The sequence below is a fragment of the Oryctolagus cuniculus genome, chromosome 7 (genome assembly GCF_051225735.1).
Source record: "Oryctolagus cuniculus isolate XC-2025 breed Fujian yellow rabbit chromosome 7, ASM5122573v1, whole genome shotgun sequence".
Lineage (NCBI taxonomy): Eukaryota > Metazoa > Chordata > Mammalia > Lagomorpha > Leporidae > Oryctolagus > Oryctolagus cuniculus.
In genome coordinates this window covers 6,384,522-6,408,839 of record NC_142873.1, presented here as the reverse complement: position 1 = coordinate 6,408,839, position 24,318 = coordinate 6,384,522, and the positions used below count along the sequence as shown (strand labels likewise).

Below are 24,318 nucleotides of genomic sequence, written 5' to 3'. Positions count from 1 at the left end.
GGCAAGGCAGAGAAAGCCCAAGGATCAGGACTTGTGGTAACTGCAAGGCTGAGTGTGTGCAGCAGCAAGAGGCTGCAGGAGGAAGCCAGCCAGAAAGGCTGGCCCTTGGCCTGCTTCATGGAGGTGCCAATGGTCGTTTCAGAGCTAGGACTGAACAAGAAGAACAGGACACACTAGTGGCGAGTTACTACAAGCCAGTGTGGTCTCCTGTCTATAGCCTGCCTTTGCTTTGTAGGTGGTTTAGTACACACTAGTCAATGGCTTCTTGCTCTTTGTAGTCATGATCTGAACCTCTTGAGCCAAAGAGAAGCTGGTTCATTGGGAACTACCAGGAGAATCTTGTGCTGTTAGTCTATTCCACCAGGTAAGGAAGTAGATTCTACTCAGATTCTACCTTTGAAGTAGAATCCTGAAGCTTCCAAAGAGTTGTCAGGTGGGTGCAGGCTCTGGCCATTATGTCCAAGGAATGATTTCACCTTGAAACTTACACTTGCTAAATGTCAGGGCTAAAGATAAAAGTGGGCTGAATTTTCATAAACAGGAAATGTCTATGAAGGACTTCACGTTTTTGTTAATCCTGCTGACTTTCAGTAGCAGACTTTAGGCTCTTGCATTTTACTTGGCGGTAGGAAATAGAAATGCTCCCTAATTTTACACAAGTCCATGTAAATAATACACACAGTATTCTTGGTAGAGGTAGGCCTTAGTCCATATTTTCACAGAATTTGAGTTCTCAGAAAGGCTTACTTACTTATTTAGGCTTCCTAATGCTTTTTCTTCAAAATAGCACTCTGCATATGACTCTAATTAATGAATTTGTCAATATCCGCACTGTTTTGGGTCTATTCCATCCTAATGTCATATGCAAACTATGCACTCCCTCATAATAAGCCACCAGCAGAACATGTGTTTTGTGTTATTTTCTCACTGTTGAACTCCTTACAATTGTTCCCACAGCCTCCCATGAATTCTCGTTGAAGTTTTTATCACACGTGATTATGGTTGCATATGTACAATGGTGCATTTCCATTTTGCTCTGAGTTCCACAGAAGAAAGGGGTGGAGTAGGCTCCTGTATCATAGCACTGAGCATATCCTTACCAGTAATAGGTGCCTCATAAACATTTGTGGAATTAAATTTGAACATTGCAGATTGTTTAGTGTGATCCATTCATAGCTTGTTGCCCAGTGATCCTTGAGACCAATGACAGGCACTCAGGAGCCAAGTGGAGGGTAGGATGGCCAGTATTATGGTTGGTCATGAGATCTGGGAACTAAGAATAGGGTGAATGGCAGGAAAATTAATAAGGCAGTGAGGCTGGAGTGAACATGAACTGGGAACATTCCCGGAATCCAGTGGTCTAGGAAGAAACAGGGGATTGGAATCAAGAAGGAAACCTGAGACACATACATGAAGTCAGACAAGGCAGCAAATTGAAACCACTTGAACAGTTAGGAGATTTGTACCAGTGAATGCCAATAATGACTATGAAGTTTCTACAAGGTACGAGAGAGATGAGTCGGCAAGGCGAGTTAGTGGTCGAAAAGGCTAACTTCTAGAGACTGGGGAGATCACGAGTTGAAAGAAGCAATATTCGTAGAAACTCAAAAGCAAAGACAGACAGTGGAATCAGAACCTGAATGAGCAGGGCCAGGACATCATTTCAAGAAGAACTTGAATTATGGTTGTTTTCTTTAGACCAGTGAAACCGTCTATGGGAGTTGCTTCCAATTGAGTCTGTTTCAAAGTCCAGCCAGTAGATAGCCTGGGGAAGATACATTAACAACCATAGCAAGAGGGAAAATGTTCCAGTGTTTCCTCCACCAGGAAAGATGTTGTTTACGTTATGGCAACCAAACTGTGGCCTTGCCGATGCAAGGTTTCCTGGACACTCCATCAGAAGGCCTTTGTATGGACATCACACAGTCTCATAATATTTTTCAAAAGAGATTCCCTAGGTTATATCTTCAAGTCATATAAAGGAATATTACCCCGGAATCTCCATCCTTTACCCCATGTGATAGGCAGACATTCATTCACCTTTGGCTCATCTATCTATTTATTTACAGATATCTGTTGAGTTCCTAATCGGTAACAGGTACTTGGTTGCATAAAGCATAGATTCCAAAGGTCTTCAAGAACCTTACTATGTGGTGGGAGAGACAGGACCTCAAAGTGATCACTTTAGCAACTGATTAACAAGTGCAAGGTGGTCAGGGACCAGTGCAAGTCTCAACTGGGTCCCCATTTCCTGTTCCCTTCTGTTTACACCAGGCTGAGACTCTCCATGGTTCACGAGCCCAGCAGCACCCTCGTGGTCCTGGAGTGGGGACACTCGGAGCCACCAATTGGGGTGCAGATTGTTGATTACCTCATCCGTCAAGAGAAAGTCACTGACAGGATGGACCACTCCAAAGTGGAGACAGGTGAGTGTCCCCCATGTCATGGACAAGTCGTGCTCCAAAGTGGTAAAAATAAAATAATCCAAAAAAGCCCCCCAAATGCCCTGCCTGCCTCGTGGCTTTGCTCCCACGGCAATGCAGGAGGATCCAGGCAGGGGCAAGGCACTGTGGTCTCCTTCGAAGAGCAGCCATCTTGTTCATTTAAGAGTTTTTTGCATGGTGAGCATTTGACAAAGTCTTGTTTTGATTTTGCTTTTCTTTTTGTTTATAAAAGAGGTGTCCATTTCATTGCCTCTAGGCACACTCACAGAGAAACAACAGCACAGTACACTCGTTATCCTAGCCCACAATTAGGAAACAATTCTCTGCTAACCACTGCCATGATTACAGAAAAAAAATTCCTTGACTAATAACCCCCCTCCAGGCAAAGGCATGTGCAAACAGATGCTCTAGCCCCATGTCTTGTCCTAAAGCAAACTCTGCTTTTGTCCAGTCCGGCCTGTAAGGAGTGGAAACACCCCGTGACAAATGTTCCATGCCTCAGTATTTCACTGTCTATCCATAGGGAAAGGTCAACATACATAATCCCTAAAACTTAAACGTGAGACGTGGTTGCCAGCAGTCAGGGCAAAGAGCGTCTGGTGAACGTATCACCGAGTCTCAGAGGCAGTTGCTGCTGGCCTGCACACACAGCTGTCTACTGCAGCTTCTGAGCCCTCGTCCTGATCTGCACACGGCACTGCTGGGCCACAACAATGACCACTGACCAACATAGCTGTTCTCAGTCCAGGGGACGAACACGCCATCAAAGAGCTGGCAGAGGTGGTGTGTATGTCTTGCCATGGCTGTTTTTGGACTAACTTTAGATAAATGGCTACAAACTGAACAGCTGGATATGCAACAGAAAGACCTGCCTTCCAGGTCTCCTTCGTCTGCTAGGAATTTATGAAGCAGTGCTAACGTTAAGTCCTCACTGAATTGATCCCATCTCCTCCTTGCACCCGTCGTTTTCTCTCACGCCTTTTCCATTCCTTCCCCTATGGGCAGAAACGGTGCTGAGCTTTGTGGACGACATCATCTCTGGGGCAAAGTCTCCGTGTGCTATGCCGTCGCAGGTGCCAGACAAGCAACTCAGCACCATCTCTCTCATCATACGGTGCCTGGAACCTGACACCATTTACATGTGAGTAGCACACAGCTGATTAGCAATGCCCTAGCCTGGAAGGAACAAGGTTTTATCTGCTGGCTCCCCTACACCCCCACTTCATAAAATTTATTTTATTTATTTGAAAGACAGAAAGAGAGAGAGATGTTCCATCTGCTGGTTCACTCTCCTAATGTCTGCAATAGCAAAGACTGGGCCAGGCTGTAACTAGGAACCTACAATTCCACTCCAGTTTCCTACATGGGTGGCAGGGATCCAAGTACTTGGCCCATCTTTTACTGCTTTCCCAGGCACATTGGCAAGGAGCTGGATTGGAAGAGGAGCTGTAGGGACCAGAACCATAGCTCTAATATGGGATGTCAGTGTCAGAGTTGTGGCTTAATCCACGGTGCCACAACACTGGCCCCTGCTGGCTCAATTTTGCTACTTGTCAGAAGATTAATGTTCTGGGGTTCTATTGCAGAATAGTGTGGGGAGCAACCTGGACTGGACTGAGTTACTGGAATTAAGACTTATTCTATGCATCTGCTCTCCCACAATATGGCGCTGGGAGAGGAGAAAACAGCTTCTACGCAGCTGCCTCTTGCCAACTTGAGTGCTGACCTCCAGGAGCTGATCCTGCTCCTGATTGGAGGAGAGCAGCGTACTCGGCATGTGGGTAGCAGAGTTGGGATTGGCGGAGGAGGACTATAAAGGAGGAGAGAGACGGCATGCACCAGGAACATCTAAGGGGAACATCTGAAGGAACACCTGTGCAGCCCCCGAGAGAGCCGGCCGGCGGTGTGCCGCTCCCCCGCGGAAGTGGGGAAAGTGGCCAGGGGGAACCGCCCTTCCACGGAGGTGGAAGGGACAGTAGCCAACCCGGGAAGAACCAGCAGCAAACCCGGGGAGGGCCGAGAAGACAAAAGAACAGCGCAGGGTCTTGTGTCGTTCCTCCACGAAGAGGGGGAGCGACAAATAGGGGACTATAGACAATATTATTGCACTATATAAAAACAAGAAGGAGCAATTGTGAATGTTTTAATCATAAAGAAATGTCCAATGTTTGAGGAAACTCATATACTTACTCTGTTTGAATATTGCACAATGCACACATGCATCAAAACATCACATAGCACCCCATGACCATGGACATCTTATGTATTTGTTAAAACCTTTTTAATTTAAAAAAGAAAGAAAGAAAACCCGCCATGAAGACACGTGGAGACGGAGTTAGAACTGGTGTGCTGAATCTACAAAGCAAAGAACAAGGATCACTGGCAGCAACCAGAAACTAGGAGAGAAGCGTGGCATGGATTCTCAGAGCTTCCTTCTGGATCCAACCCTGCCCGCACCTTGATCTTGGACTTTTCCTGAATTGCGAGAGAATTACAGAAACAGATTTCAAGACTCTGAAATCTTATCCTGGTCAGCATCACAGAGAACCTTCCTGAGTGCTCGGCCGCTCGCAAAGAAGGGCAGTCTAATCCCCGAACAAGTCTGCAGCACAGAGACAGATCGATAAACAATTTTAACATAAGGCAACATGGAATAGATGTTACTAGAAGACTAAGGGATATTCTGTAGAAGAAACAAAGAAAGTGCTGAACTCTAGCTAGAGCAGGCGTCATCTAAACTGGGTTGTACGGGATTTCACCACACAGAGGGATGTTGGAAGGGGGTGAGACTGGAAAAACAGTGAATGCTGTAAGTCAAGGCAGATTATTAATATTTTTCGAGGAAAGGAGTAGAATACCATTAACTCTGCGTTAGAAAGCTAGGTCTGGTGGCCTTGAAATCAGTTATAGAGTTTAGAAATGGTCAGCACTTTTCTTCAAAGAAAATACAGTGAACTATATCATGGCATTTCCTATTCTCTCTGAACTGTTCTCCCATTTTCCCTTTGGTCTGTGAACAATGGTGAAATATTTGTGAAGCAGAGACATAAAAGATGCCAAAAGAGGGGAGAGAGTGACAGAATCTAAGTCATGATGGAAAAATTTGGGGGGCTAAGGCAGAATCCATAGTGATGTAGTCTGAGACCTCTGACACCACCAGCATGAAAAACATTTAACAGTTTACAGATGAGGTCATGAGAGCAGAGGCAAGGTTTCCGGAATAAATCATTCCTATGCCTACAGTTAGCAAGTTCAAGGATAAAAAGCACTCGAAATCTGAGTGGCACTGACTACAAGGTGAACTTAGATGCTTAGACTGAATATCTTTCATATAGGGAGTTGAGAGAGGTATCTGTGGGCCTTTAACAATGAAAGTGAAAGACATAAAGACAAGCCATGTGCCAGAGCATTTGGAACGTATATAGAGACGCAGGCGATGATGCCAAGCCAACGAATGTCGTCTACTCTTTGTGTGATGGGGCCATGAACCTCATCAGGTCTCCTGTTATTTGGCTATCACAGCCCTTCCTCGGGAGAGGAGCAGGTTAAGTGAACAAAGATTTGGAAACACAGACCGCCACCTGACCTGCCGTAAAATATTTCACTCTCAGTGAAACTTGTATTATCATTTATAATAAGCCCTCAATAATTCCTGTCACCAGGTCACAGCTGCTGGGCCAGAATTTCAGTGTTCCTCTGAGCATGAGTCTGGCATGGCTGCCTTTTAGATCTGCCAACCAGAACCCAACCAGTGACCCTCCTCACCTTGCCCTGACTTGGCTATGTTTGCTGATCAAAGAGCTGAGGCCAGTGCCTCCTCCCAGCCTGCTGGTCTTGCTGTTCTTCCAGTATTCCGCTCCTATGTCTTGTAAAACACGAACTTCCATCAAGGTTGATTATTGGGGAAGTTGGAGACAGCGGCTGTGGCTGAGCCAGAGAACGGCTAGCTTCCACTAGGTGGCACTGCAGATCACAGGAAGAGGGCCATGGGGGCGGGCCTGGGAGCGCTTGTCTCTGTGGAAGGGTCCAGCTCATGCTGTGTAGCAAGCCCCTGGAGGAGGAGTTGAGACCACCTGGCCCCAAGCCTAGCTGAGTTTCTAAGCACCAAGTGACCACAGCAAGACTAAAATGGAAGCCTCCATTTTAACAAGAGTGGGCTTCCTGTTATCTTTCCCATGTTGTGGGTGCTGAGTAACTTGCCCTGAGTCACCCGGCCAGTTTGGGGAGGGATGGATCAGGCCTGTGTTTTGTTCACACACTGCATTTTCCTCCTGGCCACTCCAGGGTCTGTCTCCATCACGCTGCAGCGCAGAGCTGGTTGGTGGAGGCAGCAGTGCCTTTGCCATCCTCTGATTTTACTTCATGTGTTGAAAGAAGTTTTCCTGAGAAAGGTCCCTGCCCCAAACTACTGAGAACTCTTGGTGAGAGGGATCTTAGAGTTTGTTCCAACATCTTCATTTCACAAAATGTTGGGGGGGGGGGGAGACCTGCCTGCCTTCCAGACTCAACACATACACCCAGGGCAGCCACCACCTTTCTGGACAGGTGGCAGCAAGCAGGTCATTCAACAAAGGGAGCCACAGGAACCGCCATCGCTGGGGGAACGGGGAAGTGGCTGACCCAGCAGCCACCCCTGCCAGGAGCCTGAGGGCTCCTCATACCCATCAAATCGCGAGCCCTGCGTTGGGTGTTCAGCTGAGTGGTTAGGACACCTGTTAAGATGCCTGAGCCCCACCTCTGAGCGCTTGGGTGTGATTTACAGCTCTGGTCCTAACTGCACCTGAACACAGTGGTGATGGTTCAAGCAGCTGGATCTCTGCTACCCATGTGCGAGACCCGGATTCGGTGCCCAGCTCCTGGTTTTAGTCTCACCCCAACCCCAAGCCTTGCAAGCATTTGAGAATGAACTAGCAGATGGACGCTATCTCTTCTCTTTCTCCCCCCCCCCCCTCAAAAAAAGCCCTGGAGCCAGAGCTGGTCTGTGAGGAGTCCCCTGGACACATGCTCTGAGCAGCGTCATCACCAAGTCTGTAACTAGGGGCTGAGCTGCCCCCTAGTGGCCGTGGAAGGGGTCCAGAGGCTTTTTTTCAAAGCAGTAAGTGCACTTCAACCTGAGCCCTCTGGATCCGGAACAGCACTTTTTCTTTTTCTTTTTCTTTTTCTTTTTCTTTTTCTTTTTCTTTTTCTTTTTCTTTTTCTTTTTCTTTTTCTTTTTCTTCTCTTCTCTTCTCTTCTCTTTTCTGCTCTTTTCCTCTCTTTTCTTCTCTTTTCTTTAAGATGTATTTATTTTACTTGAAAGTCACAGTTACACACAGAGAGAGGGAGAGGGAGAGGCAGAGAGAGAGAGAGAAATGCAGAGCCAGAGAGAGACAGAGACAGAGAGAGAGGTCTTCCATCCACTGGTTCACTCCCCAGAGGGCCACACAGCTGCAACTGCACTGATCCGAAACCAGGAGCCAGGAGCTTCTTCCAGGTCTCCCATGTGGGTGCAGGAGCCCAAGGACTTGAGCCATCTTCCACTGCTTTCCCAGGCCATAGCAGAGAGCTGGATCTGAAGTGGAGCAACCGGGTCTTGAACTGGTGCCCATATGGGATGCCAGCACCGCAGGAGGTGGCTTTACCCACTACACCACAGCACTGGCCCCAAGCACTTTCTTTTCTGCCTGTCTCTGTCCTGTGAGTGTTCCGTGCCAGACACAATAATGTTAATGAGAAACAGCAAAGTCCGTCTCTGCAATGATGGCCCATGGGCTCTCCACAGGCAAGTGCGGGAAGTACACTCAGGCTGCAGCAGGGAGACGAGCCAGCTGCCCTCTGAGTATCCCCCCAGTGCCGAGGGGGCCAGGTTGGCTCCGAAGTGGCCCTCTCATCTTGCAAGGTTGTGTGAAGCATTTTCTTCCCCTCAATGCCTGTTTCACATTGAGAATCAGCACAGTATTAAAACAGCAGGAGTGTAGAGTCTAAACTTTACATCAACTCTCCCATCAGAGTACTGGGAGAATTAATGTAGACATGGACAGGATCCTGTAGAGTTTGACTGGCACTTTTCACAATACAGGATGCAAAGCAGAGCAGACCGGAGTGGTGGGACCCGTGTGGGGACAGGGGATTGGAGATGGGTGTTGCCCCAGGCCTTGAGGGAGGCCATGTCCATTGGACAGTCAACTCATTAACTGAGCCTTAGGACCCTTCAGGTCATAGTCCAGGGGAATTGCTAGAAACAAAGGGTGAGGGACTGAGTAATGATAGGCAACAAACGGAAGTGGCTGGAACCAAGCCATGGACACTCTAAGCCCAGTGACGATAAACATAGCGGCAGGTAGCCTTGTGCGGCCTGTTGGTGGCTAGCAAGATTGAAGCTCTGACCTGCACTTCCAAGGCCATGCTCAGAGCACTGGAGAGCAGCCAGGAAAACAAAGCAGAGACAGACCTACAGGGGAGGGGGCAGGTGGCATCTGGGCCTCAGCAGTGACCCAGACATTAGCCCAGCGGCAAACTCTGTTAGGAAGGGCAGGTGTTGAAGTAAGAGCAAGAGCCCAACTTTGAGATCCGGGTCCCAGGGCCAGGCCCGTGCCCCAGGCCAGCCACCACGTGCAGAGGGCCTGGTGGACAGGATACTGTCTTCCCCTTTTGAAAGGATCACATACCCCTTGGTTTAATCACAGAGCAATTTCCATTTCTTTTCTGTTTCACCAGCCTGCTGCTCAGTTCCCTGGGCCACTCAGATGTGGGGTATCCTCCTTCCCCCACCCCCTTCCTTCCTGTGTCGCTGCCAAGAGGAAAGAAAATCCGTGTTGGCTGATAGACGCAGCCTCTTGTGGCAGCACGAGAACAAAAGGGACAAGACAGGCAGTGTTCATGATGCTCCTCCGGCCAACTGGCTGCATTGCGAGAGGCCCTGGGCAGAAACCTCGGCTCATCTCGTGCTGATGTCACACTTCCCTCCAAGGAGACATGGAGTTTTTCTGTTTCTTCTGCGTCCAGCTCCATCACCGCAGGGAAAATCTTATGTTCAGCTCTTGATAGCCAGGTTTTCATCCTCCTCCTGGAAGGGTTGTTAGATCTGGGTCGTCACAGGGATGCACTGTGGGTCCCGGGTTGTGGTGGGCAGCATGCTATGGAACAGTGTAGGCTGAGCATGGGCAGTGCAGCGTCCAGCCACACACAGGCCCAGAGCCTCTCCCCTCTGGGTGCTTTGCTTTGGACCTTAGGAAGGGGAGGTGGCCCTCAGCCCGTTGTATAAAGGTGTTGAGTGGACACAGGACAAACCAAAGAGACCTGACGTGCTGTACGTGAGGTCATCAATCATCTTGTACTCTAGGCCTTTCTGTACATTGCTATCTCATTTCATCTTTGCAGTGACTTCTAAGGATTCTTGTACTCATCTCTGTTCTGCAGAGAAGGGGGCCCGAAGCTCACGGAGTTAACCATAACTCCACGTGGCTTCCGAAGGCCTTGCACCTCAGCCTTGGTATTTGGCAAAGTCTGGCTGGCATCAGAGCCACATGAGAGGCTTAGTTAAGATGGTCCCCATCCCTGGAGTTTCTGACCCAGGAGGTCCAGGTGGGGCTAGAGACTTTCTTCTGCTCCCCTGTTGCCAGCTGATACTGAGGCTGCTGGTCTTGGAGTCTTGCTGCTCTGGGGACCAGTGCCCCGTGCCATGATGCTTGCTTCCAGCTGTTACACCCAAGACAGCAGGTGGCAGCCTAACCCCTACCAGGAAGTGGCAAGAGGCTCCAGACTTCAGCTTTCTGATTGGGTGAAGGCCTGAGGTAGGCCTCAGGATGACAAAAGCAGCCAGGGCTGGGGCCTGCGCATCTGGGCAGAGCCGGTGCTGGCCAAACCACAGAGCCCCAGCCGCCAGCCACGTTCCCTCTGGTAATGCTGTCCCCCCACTTCCCCGCCAGGTTCACCCTCTGGGGCGTGGACAACACAGGACGGCGCTCCAGGCCCAGTGATGTGATTGTGAAGACGCCTTGCCCTGTGGTGGATGATGTCAAGGCTCAAGGTAAGAGACGCTGAGCTTAGCAGAGTCTGCGGAGGGACACCCGGGAGACTTCCGTTGCCATGAAGAAAGAGGGACCAGAGCAGTCAAATGAACCGACCTGGAGTTCAGTGGAGAAGAATCCATGACCAAGGGGGTCAGCACTGCTTCTCTAGACACACTATGCACCCTGTGCCCTCCCGCAGAAGTCTCCATCGCGTCCTTTGTTCCCCGTTGTCCATAAGTCAAGGAGCCTGTGGGAGACGCTGATGAAGCTCCCTAGCGTACATGGCCACACACCAGTCCTTAGGTACTTGATGGAGTGCCTGTGACCATGCCAATGGGAAACTGACTCTCTCCGTAGGTTTCCATGCATCTGAAAGCTTACCTGCAAGGCTCTGGGTTTGGAATTAATTGCTGTTATCACGCTCTCCCGTGTGAAACTGCATCAGAATCTTCAATTCTGTATTTTGAAGCTCCTTGGTAAACAAGTCCCCCTCTTCCGTACAAGCCCCTGCAACATTAGACCTGGGTGATGAGGAAGAGTTTGTCTTCTGGCAACAGCCAGTGCACAGCAGGGTGACCGCTGTTGCCCCATGAGGCTCCCTGGCTGGCCTTGACATCAGCCCTTGCTCTGAGGTTTTCATGTCCCCTCCACAGCCAGGATCGCACCAGCCTGGCCACCACTTTGACAGGACTCCAACACTAATAAAGCAATGTGATCAGCCACGAAGGTCTGTTCTGTAGGATTGAACTGATAACAGTTGCATATTAACAGAGGCCTTTACTGCTACTGGTAGTTTTGGTTGTGCAAGCTTCAGTAAGGGCAATGTTGTGGCCAAGATGATTCACTGATACCCCTCAGGTCACCTTATCTGTGGCTGCTGACTCTGCTTGTATCAGATCGACCAGATGAAGCAGTCCTGGAGCACCCAAGTGGTAGCACCGAGATAATGCAAAATCACAGAGGAACAGTGCACTAATTTTGATTGAAACCACTGCACAGCTGCTGAAGAGATTTCCACTTTTAATCTGTGTCTTAAAAGCATGGTGACTTTCTTTTTTACAAAAAGATTTTATTTATTTGAGAGGTAGAGTTACAGACAAAGAGAGGGACAGAGAAGTCTTCCATCCACTGGTTCACTCCCTAAATGCCCGCAATGGCTGGACCTGGGCTGATCCAAAGCCAGGAGCCAGGAGCTTCTTCCGGGCCTCCCATGCAGGTGCAGGGGCCCAAGGAATTGGGTCATCTTTCACTGCTTTCCCTGGCCAAAGCAGAGAGCTGCATCAGAAGTGGAACAGCCGGGTCTTGAACCGGCGCCCATGTGGCATCGATGCTGGCACTGCAGGCAGTGGCTTTACCTGCTATGCCACAGTGCCGGCCCCTTGCTATGACTTTTGAAGGGCTCTGCAGCTCCCTGGTGATGAAAGCAGAGCCTGGGCTTGAACACCCCTAGGTGAGAGACCGTTGGACCAGGTGAAGCAGCAACCTTACTCTATCGTCTGTTGATTCCTTGCTGCAAGCCAGAAGGGAGCAAATGATGAGACGCTGTCTCTATTTTTCTGCTTTGGAGACTTGCCAGGGTCCTTGCAGGTTGTGGGAGACTTTGGAGTTGCTTGTTGAGGTGGCAGCAAGCTGGTGCAACACCAGGGAGGTGACTAGCAGGTGGAGGGACGTGGCTTGATGCTGCCTGCCCTGTGGATGGATAGAAAGCAGCTTTGGGACAAAGAGTGGCCAATGTGGGGAAATTTGCCAGGGGCCGGTCACTGCTCTGCTCTCCGCATAGGGCCAGCTCTAGCCCCGCAGAGTGTGTTAAGATGTGCTCTGCCTGCTCGTGCTTCCTGACGAAGGAGAGTTTCTGAGATCCCAGTGGACCGGCTGGGAGGACGAGAACCAGTCTAGTGCTGAGAGAGTGAAGGCCGGCTGTTAGGTCCGTGTGTGCTACAGCCAGGAAGGAGGCTGCACAGGGCACATCTGGAGACTAATGAGTCCGACTAATTGAGGGTATCCTTGCAAATTAATACAGTTCTAGCAGTTCTACCAAAAAAACCATATGCTTGCCTCCTTCAAATCCAGATGGTGATCCCAAATATAATTTAGCTGGTTATGAGCCTAAATCTAATAACAAATGGGAATTATCTTTCAAGTGACCCGAAGCATGACTTCAGTTTGCAGTAATTTAGCTGGAAGCAACTCTATCCTTTATGTGAGCCTTTTTCCTAAACAAGTTACTTTCTGTGACCAGTGACACTGAAGTCACTGAGTAACTGACTTTCTACCAGTGTTTTCCTGGAGCCAGCCTCCCCCTGCAGGGGAACGCTTGTGTCTATAATGGGATCAACCCTCTTGGCTCGTGTCTAGGTTGAGAGTTGAATCTTCCAAGAGCTCTTCTCAGATCTTTCTTCAGGAAAGGCTGATCCTCCTCCACCTCTCCGCAGCCTCCGTCCTCCTGCCCCGACGCCAAACACAGCTGTTCGTCCGTCCCTTCATTTGCCCTTCCATGGTCAGTTACTGGGCCTTGGTGTTAGATGCTACAGAAACTGAAATAATTAGACTCAGATTGTTTTCCAGAATTTTGCAAGTGTAACCATATTTCATGAATTTATTCATTCAACAAAATATTAAGCCCTTCCTAAATACCTAGGTATTAGGAGCAAAACGTTGCCTCACGGAGCTTATATTTTAGCGTGGGTGTGAGACAACCACAGAAAAAACAATTATATATATATATATATAATACTTCAGGTGATGATGATTATATATGTTATGAAAAAAATAATTAAGGACGCAGCATAGGAAGTCCAAAGAGAGACTTTTAACTAGAATGCTTTGGGAGGAAGGTGAAGGAGGAAGCCACCTAGAGGAAGATGATTCCTGATGGAAGAGCAGCAGCACAGAGATTCTTGGCATGTTTGAAGAAAAGAGGGGGAGGGGGAGGCTCTGGGGCCCTGCCATTGGGCCTGGTGGTCAGTAGGACCCTGGCGTCTGCCTGGGACTGGGATGGGACTTCCTGAAGAACTCTGAGTATAAGAGTGGCATGATGAGACCCACGATTTGCAGATTATCCTGACTGCTGTGTGGAGCACAGACTGGGAGTGGGGAGGAGTCTGATGAGGACTGAGGAGACAAATCAGGAGGTTACGGAAACTCAGAGGAGAAACAACGTTGTTTTAGACTAGGATGACTATGATAGAGGTGATAAGAGACAGTCTAATTAGAAATTATTTTGATGGAAGAACCAAAAGGATTTGCCAGTGCATTGGATGTGCAGCGTGAGAGGAAGAAGAGCCTTAGGGTGTGTTGTGAAGACGCTGTATGTACAGAGAGGCATGCACAGATGCTGAGAGAACACAGCCTGGTTCTCCCAGTTCAACTGCTTTTAATTTCTCCTAGAAGACCCCAGCAACCTGGGGAGGCAGAGAAGGGGCCAAAGAGGGAGCAAGCTAATGCAGGACACCAGCAATGGGAAGTGTGGATTAGGTCAGGCAGAGAAGGAAATAGATGCAGGGCGGAGTGAATGGAGGAGCTGAAGCACTCGGGTTCACATCACTGGAGAGCACGTGAAGTAGCAGGAAGAAGTCTGGAAGCTGTGAAAGGAGCTTGTGCTCGTGGTTGGTGATATTAAGATTTACTAGTTCAAAGCGGAGCAGCTCCCAGGGATGATGGTTGGCTTTGCTGGTTGACAGTCTGTAGACTAAGATGTTCTCACATGGGGAGTGAAGTCACCTACAGTGGAAATGAGAAATGGAGGTGACCAGAAGCCAGATTCTTCAACGGATGTAGACAAATGGTCAGTAAATGAATAGGAGAAAATAACCAGAGACATATGGGTTTTGAAAGTGGGAGGATTTTCACACACACAGGCACACACACACACACACACACACAGAGAGAGAGAGAGAGAGAGAGAGAGAGAGATGCAGGCAGTCTTCTCTTCTGGGACTGGGAGAAGGATCTCTCTGACCTGGAGAAGACGTCAGCCAACACAGGGATGTGAAGGGAAAGAGAAATGTATCCCCTGGTAAAGGGTGAAGGGAGGGTTACTTGCCTTGTAACAATGCTGGTCCCAGAGACAGTGATGGAGTTTTGAGAGAAGAAGTTAGTGGAGAAGGGTGGTCCTCCAGGTGAGGTCCCTGGGTTGTCCCTGCCAGCATCGCCTGGGAAGTTGTCAGAAATGCCGGCTCTCCTGCTCCGTCTGAGTCATGCAGAGTCAGGAGCTGCAGTAGAACCTAGCAATGTTTGTTTTGCAAACCTCCCAGGTGATTCTGGTGGACCCAAGTCTGAGAACTACTGATGCTGGGGAGACAAAGAGTAGCTGATGGAGAGGTGACGAGTTAGGTGAAGGGCGTGGGAAGGGACCTTGCTATATTGACAGTGCTGAGAACAAACAGATAAGGTCGATTGGGACTGGCTGTCTTCAGACACCCGTGTGGAATTGCGTCATCAAGCCCTTCGGTGTGAGGCATAGTGAAGGTGCTGAATTGGAGCCTGTATCCTGGGGGCCTTTGTTAGAGTGCCAGGCAAGCCGTCAATGAAGCGTATACTCATAGATGCATCCCAGGATTCTTAATTAGACACCACTGGGTGATGAGGAAGCTCATGTCTGTCCCCAGAGTGGCTGCTCCCATTTAACTCAGATGATGTCCCCCATTCCCTTGGACTTTTTCTCACTCTGTCATGGTACTGGGAACAGCAGGATTCAATAAAGGACTGAAAATAGTGAAAATGAACAGTATCTACTATTGTCCTGCCCCCCTCCTTACCCAGACACACTGGCCTGTTTGCTGTCTGCAGATGTGCTGTCTGATAGCCTGGGAGCCGGGTGCTGCTGTTGCAGCTCCTTGTGAGTTCATCTTCCAAGTCTTGGCTCGGTGTCAGCTTTTCAATGAGATCTGTCGTGACTGCCGTGCTTAAACGTGCGGCGCCCCGTGCTCCTCTCCCAACTTTCATTCTCCTGTTTTATTTCTCCACTCTGCCACGTGGTGTATTCCACTTTTCATGTGTATTGCTGACATGACTGTGTCTTTCCACTTTGGCCACTAGACGTGCCAAAAGGGTGAGAGTGTTCGTTGTTGTTGCAGTTGTTGTTATTTTTATCAGCGTCTCTCACTGGTGTAGCCCCAGTGCCAAAGAAAATGCCAGGCACACGGTGAGCACCCAATTAAAATCCCGTTGTATGAATGAGTAAATGCAAGCTTGCTGCATGCAGACGCTGTGCCAAAGAAAGGTTTTATATTTAATATCACTTTGTGCTCACGGTAATCTTGGAGGGCAATATTTATTACTCATTATTGAAGAGATAATTATACTAGAGACCCAGAGAAGTTGGGCAACTTGTCCAGGACCACCAGATACTGTGGTGGAGCCCTATTCTACTTGATGCCATGGTGCCTGCTCTTGACCATACCCTTAGTCTCAGAGCCTCGGTTCTGTCCTTGTCCCTTTATTTCATTTCCTTCTACTAACGAAGCTTCTTTCTGTGATGCGGCTGTGTAGGCTGACTGTTTGTATTGGCTGCATTTTACCTGTTTTTAAATATAATGCATGTTAAAGAGCAGGCAAAGAGGCATCAGCCTTGGAGAACTCAAGATGTCCATGCAGCTGAAAACTAGGTGCAAGGATGGCTGCATGTACCTGCATCTCTGAGTTAGATAATTCCTGAGATGCTATAATGCAATGAAATCTTTAAATTTCTCAGTGGAGACAGCAGGGGCCAGAAACATTCATGACCCAGGCTAGATCTTCTGAACATAGCATCCTGTCTGCTGGTGTGGGCACTGAGGCACCCACTGGGGTTTGAGTGTTTTGTTCTTAGGAGACTTGCACAGGGGCTGATCCTGTCCCATATGCTGCACATGATGGGAGGCACCAGCTTTCTGTAGCTAGATTTAGAGCTGTGTTCTGAGAATGGCAAATAATGCCAGTAACCATCTCCTTGGCCATTGCTGCTCCGCAGCAGAGGCCGCCACTGCTAGGGATGGGGACCAGGGCCATTATTTGTATCACTAGAAACAAGAACAGACTGGCATCAGCTTGGGAGTGGAAGAGGAGACTCAGAGATCCTTATGTAAGCTTTGATCTGACCAAAAGCAGCTTTCTTCCCCTGCTCATTCTTCTCTCAGTAGACAGAACTCAGCTATGTGTATAGTCTCTCTGCTACTTTCTGACTTAGAACCGAAATGATAAACTTCCCTCACACTTACTGAGACTCCTTAATGGGCACCTATGGTCCTTCCAGGTTGATGCACGTCCTTGGAAATAGATGTCCCAAATTTACCACCCCTCAGACTCTGCCTCCTGTACCTTAAATTGTTTTCCCATACTCAACTCCTGAGGACTGGTGCAAGATAGCAATGGCAGACAGTGTTAAACCTTGCCTCCAGCTCGCACTGACTAGGAGACCTAAAAAAGAAAATACAACCTCTGTCTGAGTCTCCTCATTTGTAAAACAAGGATATTCATAACCATATTTCAGTGATTATGTAAGCATTTGAATTCACACATGCAAAGTTGTTGTCAAGAATATGCTTTCATAAATAACGAGGAATATCATAGATCCCTGTTTTTTCTCTCTCTCTCTCTCTCTCTCTCTTTCTTTCTTCTTTCTTTCTTTCTTTCTTTCTTTCTTTCTTTCTTTCTTTCTTTCTTTCTTTCTTTCTTTACAGGCAGAGTGGACAGTGAGAGAGAGAGACAGAGAGAAAGGTCTTCCTTTGCCGTTGGTTCACCCTCCAATGCCGCTGCGGCCGGCGCACTGCGCTGATCCAAAGCCAGGAGCCAGGTGCTTCTCCTGGTCATCTATGGGGGTGCAGGGCCCAAGCACTTGGGCCATCCTCCACTGCACTCCCGGCCCACAGCAGAGAGCTGTCCTGGAAGAGGGGCAACCAGGACAGAATCCAGCGCCCCGACCGGGACTAGAACCCGGTGTGCCAGCGCCGCAAGGCAGAGGATTAGCCTAGTGAGCCAAGGCGCCGGCCCAGATCCCTATTTTCTAAGTCATCATCTTCTTTATCTCTTGCTTCCATTCTAACAACCTGAAAATCTAAATTGATTTCTGAACCAAAGTTATGCTTCATGCAGCTGCCTGTGCTGACCATGAGACTGGGAGCTAAAGGATTGGTATGACCTGGTGTGGAGAGAGATCGATGAGAAGCCCTTCCCCCAGGTAGATTCGGGTTGCTCCCAAAGTTACGAGTTCCATTCATGTAGCTTGCATTTATTGATGTACTGCATCATCTGGCCCTCTGCAAGCCACTCTTGGACACTAAAGAATTAAGATCTGACTCTTATCCTCATAGGCAATGGTCAAGATACAAAAGTAAGAAAGTCATTGCAATGTCTGGGTAGGGTAAGAGTAGAACTGGCTATGGAGGTAACATAAAAACATTTCCCTCTGACAGATTTAATGATAAAATGTTTAATGATAAAGTACTTTGAGCTCCAATTCACAATAGCTAAGATAAGGAATCAACCCAGATGTCCATCAGCTGAAGATTGGATAAAGAAATTATGGTATACATACACTATGGAATACTACACAGCAGTAAAAAAAATGAAATTCTGTCATTTGCAACAAAATGGATGCAACTGGAAACCATTATACTTAGTGACATAAGCCAGTCCCAAAAACAAAAATACCATATGTTCTTCCTGATCTTTGGTAATTAGTAGAGTACCTGAAAGGTAATGTATAAGAGTGAAATTGACCTTTTGAGATGCGATGATTTTTTAATAGCTCTTGTTTTGACTGTTGAGGGACAATTTTTTTTGTTTTCTTCATACTCTTAGTGTAGAGTTAATCTTATGAGTATAAAGTGAACTGAAAATAGATCTTTGTAAAAAATAAGAATGGAAATAGGAGTGGGAGGAGGAAGAAGGGTGAGAGTGTAGGCGGGAGTAAGGGTAGAGTGGAAAATATCACTATGTTCCTGATCTGCATATATGAAATACATGAAATTTGTATACCTTAAATAAAATTTAAAAAGAAAACAGAAAAATTATTTTGAACTCTTTGGGAAAAATTGCCAAGGTTATACAAAAACCATTGCCACTATGCCACATCAACAAGTTCAGACTTAGCATTGTATACCTTTGAGGCAGATATATCCAGGGCATAACTTAACCTGAGAGATTAGGAGCTGCAGAGCTTGGTATCTGTGTCATTGCAGAGCTACATGGCTGCCTTTGTATGCAGTCCAGGTGATCCTAGCAAGGTCTTGTGTTCCTACAGTCACAGCCACACAAGGTTCTCCGTGTTGCTCACAGCATGACCCCAAGTGCTGCACCTCATCCCGAGTCAAATGTCTGTCGCCTGTTGCCCAGGAATTTTCAATTTCTCTTTCAGTACCACTAAGGCATCCAGGATTATGCAACCTAGAGGTGAAAGGTTGTTAAGTCCCCACAGAAGCAACTTGGATCAAAACTGGGCATGAGAGCTAGAGATAAAGTGTTGTTTCTTCCTCTCTGGGTGGATCAGTGGAGTTTGAGTAGCTGTACATATCCTCTCCTGCAAAACTTAGCATCCTCTTACCAGAAAGGGGTGGATGGCTCCTTAATACATTCTCCTATGTTTCCTCTCCTGCCTTTCTTGCGTTATATCTCTTTATCCTTATTCTTGCTTCCCTGATACGAACGTTTCAGGCAACTATTAATATATGAGCTTTTGCCTCAGACTATGTATTTTTAGGAAATTGCGTAAAAATCAAGGTTATTGAAGAATATCATACTGAAACTGACCTTATAGGTATTCTAGTCAAAAGATCTTTTGTTAAAACTGAGAGAGAGAGGAGGGGGAGAAAGAGAAAACTGAAGTCTTCTAGGACATAGATAAAGTTAATTACTCAACTTAATTTCTCCAGGCTTTAGGTCAAGTAATTTTTTTTAATTAATTTATTTATTTGAAAGGCAGAGTAATAGGGAGGCAGAGGCAGGGAGGGAGAGAGAAAGAGAGAGAGGGAGAGAAAGGGAGAGAGGGAGAGAGAGGGAGAGAGGGAGAGAGGGAGAGAGGGAGAGAGAGAGAGAGAGAGAGAGAGAGAGAGAGAGAGAGATAGGTCTTCCATCCACTGGTTCACTCCCCAAATGACCACAATGGCCGGTCTGAAGCTAGGAGTCAGGAGCTTCTTCCAGGTCTCCCACATGGGTGTAAAGGCCCAAGGACTTGGGTCATGTTGTACTGCTTTCCCAGGCCATAGCAGAGAGCTGGATCAGAAGTGGAGCAGCAGAGACTCGAGCTGGTGCCCATATGGGATGCCAGCACTATAGGCGACAGCTTTACCTGCTACACCACAGTGCCAGCCTAAGACCCAATAGTCTTAAGTTACCACACACACACACACACACACACCAGTATGCGTGCATATATATATATACATGTGCACAAATATACATGCACATAACATGTGTATATGAGTGTACTTCAAAAAGTTCATTGAAAGGTAACATCGAAACTATACGTTTATTTTGATGTCAAAATATCTTTTGAGATCCTTGCCTTGTATTTTTGTAGTACACATTTCTCACAAATTATGAATATTACTTCTTGGTACCAAAAATTTTTTGCACCAAAATAAGCTCAAACATTTGATTTTAATTTTCCATAAAACTCTGTCAATTTATTTATTTGCTTGAGAGGCAGAGCAATGGAAAGAGAAATATAGACGGAGAAGAGAGAGAGAGATCTTCCATCCACTGGTTCACTCTCCAAGTGAGCACAGTAGCTGGGGCTGGATCAGACTGAAGGTAAAAGCTGGGAATTCCATCTAGGCCCCCACATAGATGGCAGAGACCCAGGAACTTGGGCCATCACCTGTTGCCTGTCATGGTGCACATTAGCAGGGAGTTGGATCAGAAGTGGAAGCAGGCACTTTGCTACAAGATGCAGGCATCCCATGCCAGGCCACAGTGCCTGCCTTGTGCATGACCTTCTTGACGTAACCTACTGAGTGCTGTATTATATTGAATAAGTGCAATCTTGCTTATTTGCCTTTGCTTTCCTCCTCAGAAATAGCCGACAAGATCTACAACCTCTTCAATGGCTACACCAGTGGGAAGGAGCAGCAGACAGCCTACAACACTCTTCTGGACCTGGGATCTCCCACCTTACATCGAGTCCTCTACCATTATAACCAGCACTACGAGAGTTTTGGCGAATTCACCTGGCGGTGTGAGGATGAACTAGGACCCAGGTAGTCAATGAAGCACATGGTCTGGTTGCAAGAGCCTTTGCAATCCCATGCCTTTCTCACACTGTAATACTGCATTCATGAAGGTGCAGCGATTTCCTGGCTGAGCTTAGGTGCTCAGAGGAGTAATTCCTTGGCTTTTAGACAGTTCAGAATGCAGATTAGTTTTGGATAAGCTCTATTTAAGTGGTCATGAATGCATTTCCTGAACTCTAAAAAAACGTTGCTCTTGACCTCCTTTATCATGTTGACACAACGTTCTTAATGCTAAAACGGTAGGAGCCCAAAGCTCAGTCTTGTGGAAGGAAATTAGGGATTTTATTAATGAGATTATGCAAAAATATTTCTTGTGGACTTTACATTTATTATGAAAAGTCTACATACTTATTTTAAGTTAAAATCCATAGTCTCTTAAAAGGCAATATGAGAATTGCTAAATACTCACATCGACAAATGTCTTGGCCAAAGCTAGGATGCATAGTGTTGGCCAACTCTGCTGGTCAAAGGTTACTACTTCCTAATATTCAATATTTCAATACCCACTACTTTTAGGTTATTCATCCCAGAGAGAACTGTTGGAAAGTAAGCAATAAGGAGTAAGAAGAATGTATAGAGATGTCACCATTTATTTATTTATTTATTTGACTCTGTTCATCATGACTGAATCGCAGCATTAGAGAACAGACTTCCTTAGAGATATTGACATTTTTACATGGCCATAATAAAGAGAGTTTTTTTTATAAGTTTTTTTAAACAAGATTTATTTATTTATTTGAAAGTCAGAGTTACACAGAGAGAGAAGGAGAGGCAGAGAGAGAGAGAGAGATATCTTCTATCCACTGGTTCACTCCCCAAATGGCCACAATGGCTGGAGCTGGGCCGATCCGAAGTCAGGAGTTAGGAGCTTCTTCCAAGTCTCCCATGCAGGTGCAGGGGCCCAAGGACTTGGGCCATCTTCCACTGCTTTCCCAGGCCACAGCAGAGAGCTGAATTGGAAGTGGAGCAGCCGGGACCCAAACCGGTGGCCATATTGGATGCCAGTACTGCAGGTGGTGGCTTTACCTGCTACACCACAGCGCTTGCCCCAAGCTTTTTTTTTTTTTTTTTTTTTTTAATATTTTCACTTGGAAGGCAGAGAGAGATGGGGGGGGGGGGTGCGGCTGGGCCATTCCAAAGCCAAGAGCTCAGAACTCAATCTAGATCTTCCAGTGGGTGCCTAGTGCTTGAACCATCACCTTCTGCCTCCCAGGGTACATGCTATCAGGGAGTTGGAATAGGGAGTAGAGACAGGACTCAAACTAGGTGCTCTGATATACGATGCAACTGTCCCAAGTTGCGTCTTAATTGCTCACTGAATGCCAACCTCAAAGAGAATCTTCAAATAAAATTTGGCGCCTAAGTGTTTTCCAATTATTTAGGGGCTCATGAAGAAAAAAACAAAAGTAAGACAAGGACTGTTAGCCAGTAAGAGAGGGGGAAGAAAAGGGAGAAGGAGGAGGAGGAAGAAAAAGAGAAGGAGTAGCAGAAGAAGTAGAAGAGAAAATGAAAGGAAGAAAATCAGTGCTGCAGAATCCTCTGGATCTAGAGAACTTTTGCACTCAAGCCAGCAGGACGAAAAAATCACATCAGCTAGAAGTCACCCCATGCATCTTCCCTCTGACCCACGTGGAACAAGACCCAGCCTCAGTGAGCCTGTTGTCCTCTGAAATAACAGACTTCCTGAAAGTACCAATGTTCGGGACAGTTTCCTTTTGTTATCTCACTTTCAAAGGTTGGAAGAAATGTTAGGTTATCTTCCTGAAAGAAAATAATTTTGTGTGTAAAGGCAGGCAGGCTCTTTCTACAGTCCATCAGTTGTTTCCCAATGTTTATAAGGGGTTGTAGTTCCTAGCCAAACCAATGCCACTACTGTGGCTTTGTTCCATTTTGGTATAACCCAAACCCGGGGTTATAAAGTAGATGCATTTTAAGAGGGATATCCCTTCACTCCATACCCTAATCTTATTGTTACTCACATCTAAGATTATGCCCTCTCTCCACACCTGTCAATTTCTCCCCCACCCTTTGACTTCTCCCTCACTCTGTCTCTTCCTCTCTGTTCTGTATTCCTGACTTTTCTCTCTTCCTTCCTTTCTTCTGAGTGTGCATATACAGTTCTTTCTCAGTGAACAGAAATGTTACAATTTAAATAGCATTGAATAGCATCGTGTATATCATCCTGATTTCTAAGGACATTGGAGTCCTTTTAAAAGTTCTCTTTTGTAAGTCGAGAGTCAGAAGTAAAATCAGCTATTGAAGAAAGGGAGCACGGGAATAATTGTGGATCTTCCTGTAAAGTGAAGCCGGCTGTTGACTCTACACCACCCTCCCCAAACTCTCCTCCCAGGGGGCTCTTCCCTGTGCAGTACCAGCCTCTCACAGCTATGGATTAGAAGACATTGAGTGGTTTCACAAGCTTGGGGAAATAAAGTCTTGCTTTCTTGTGTCATGGATCTCCGGGAGAACCACAGGAAAGGAAAAGTCTTGAGCAACATGGGGCCCCTTTGGGGTGAGCGTGAGAATGAGTGACAGAGGGTGGTGGTTCCTTCTTCCTGGGAGCAGAAAGGACTCACCCCCTCGATTCCAGTAAACCCACGTCCACTGGAACTGCTGGAGAGCGCCACACGGAGTCAGGGACTGAAAACACCTGGAGAAGAACACTGGTTGTACTGTTCCTAAGAGAGACGGCTGCAGACTTCGAGGTGGTCAAAGGCAGACCTAGTGTAATTTTTTAAGTGAGCAGGGAAAGCAGGAAGAAAGACTCCAAGGGCTACTGACGTTCTGTGTTTGGGAGGATGGCCAGGGTGTGTTTCCTTATCCATCTGTTGAACGAGATGTCCATGCTCCCTGCCCTTCCTTTTCTCCCACTGCCTCGTCCCAAGAAGTCGTCAGCAACTAAAGGCATCCAGTGGGATGGGTTAAGAGGAGAGGCCCTGAGGACCTTGTTGGTGACAACTTCTGGAAAACCTGCTTGGCCAACTGCACAGGCGAACGGGGAAAGTACAGATCATCTGTCTGAGAGGCTATTTAGTCGGCAGGCAGAGTGTTTGTTTGATTTCCTGCGACCCACCATTGCGGATGAAGCAAATGCCACTTCACATCACCCCCAGCCTGGACTCTGCTGCGGAAGCTCCACACCTTCCCTCCAATGTCAGCTCCACCCATCGCTCAGCCTGCCCTCTTAGGAATGCATTGAGGTCACCCCTGGGTGACGCTCTTTGCCAGGACCCAGGAGAGGAATGAAATGAATGTGGTTATTGTTCTTTGAAAGCTTGCTCTAAATGGGGTGTAGAAACTTTGAGTTTCTGGAAGGAATTGTTGATTAAACTAGACAAGGGATGGTTCCTCTTTTGAGAATTTAGCCTGACAGTCAACACACTGGACGAGGAGTGGTGTTCATTAAATCTTCCAGAACAGGATTTTGTAGCCTCACATGAGCTTGTGGGTCTCTGGCCACGTAAGGCTTTGAAGAACACAGGTACAACTGAGTGAGGGAATCGCACTCCGTCATCCATCCCAAGTGATCAGAGTCAAAGCCAGTGAGGTCTGAGGACTGAGAACTGTCCAGTGGTCCTAGCCTCTGACGCCAGACCCAGGTACCAGGAAGAGGGAGACACAGTGAGGTTGTGGTGACATTCCACTACCCCCAGATTTTTGCCAGAGACTCCACAC

The 24,318-nt window shown here is 47.3% G+C and overlaps 1 protein-coding gene across 4 annotated transcripts in view; it reads left to right on the top strand.

Annotated features, from left to right (window-relative positions):
* The window catches only part of ASTN1 (astrotactin 1), a 340,316-nt gene that overhangs the window by 311,831 nt on the left and 4,167 nt on the right, over nt 1-24,318 (top strand). For all 4 annotated transcript variants that reach the window (XM_070077167.2, XM_070077166.2, XM_051858230.3 and 1 more), the window contains 4 exons: nt 2,275-2,426; nt 3,450-3,585; nt 10,352-10,452; nt 20,427-20,610. In XM_070077167.2, coding sequence (XP_069933268.1) covers nt 2,275-2,426; nt 3,450-3,585; nt 10,352-10,452; nt 20,427-20,610 — 573 coding nt within the window. The remainder of the gene's footprint in view (nt 1-2,274; nt 2,427-3,449; nt 3,586-10,351; nt 10,453-20,426; nt 20,611-24,318) is intronic.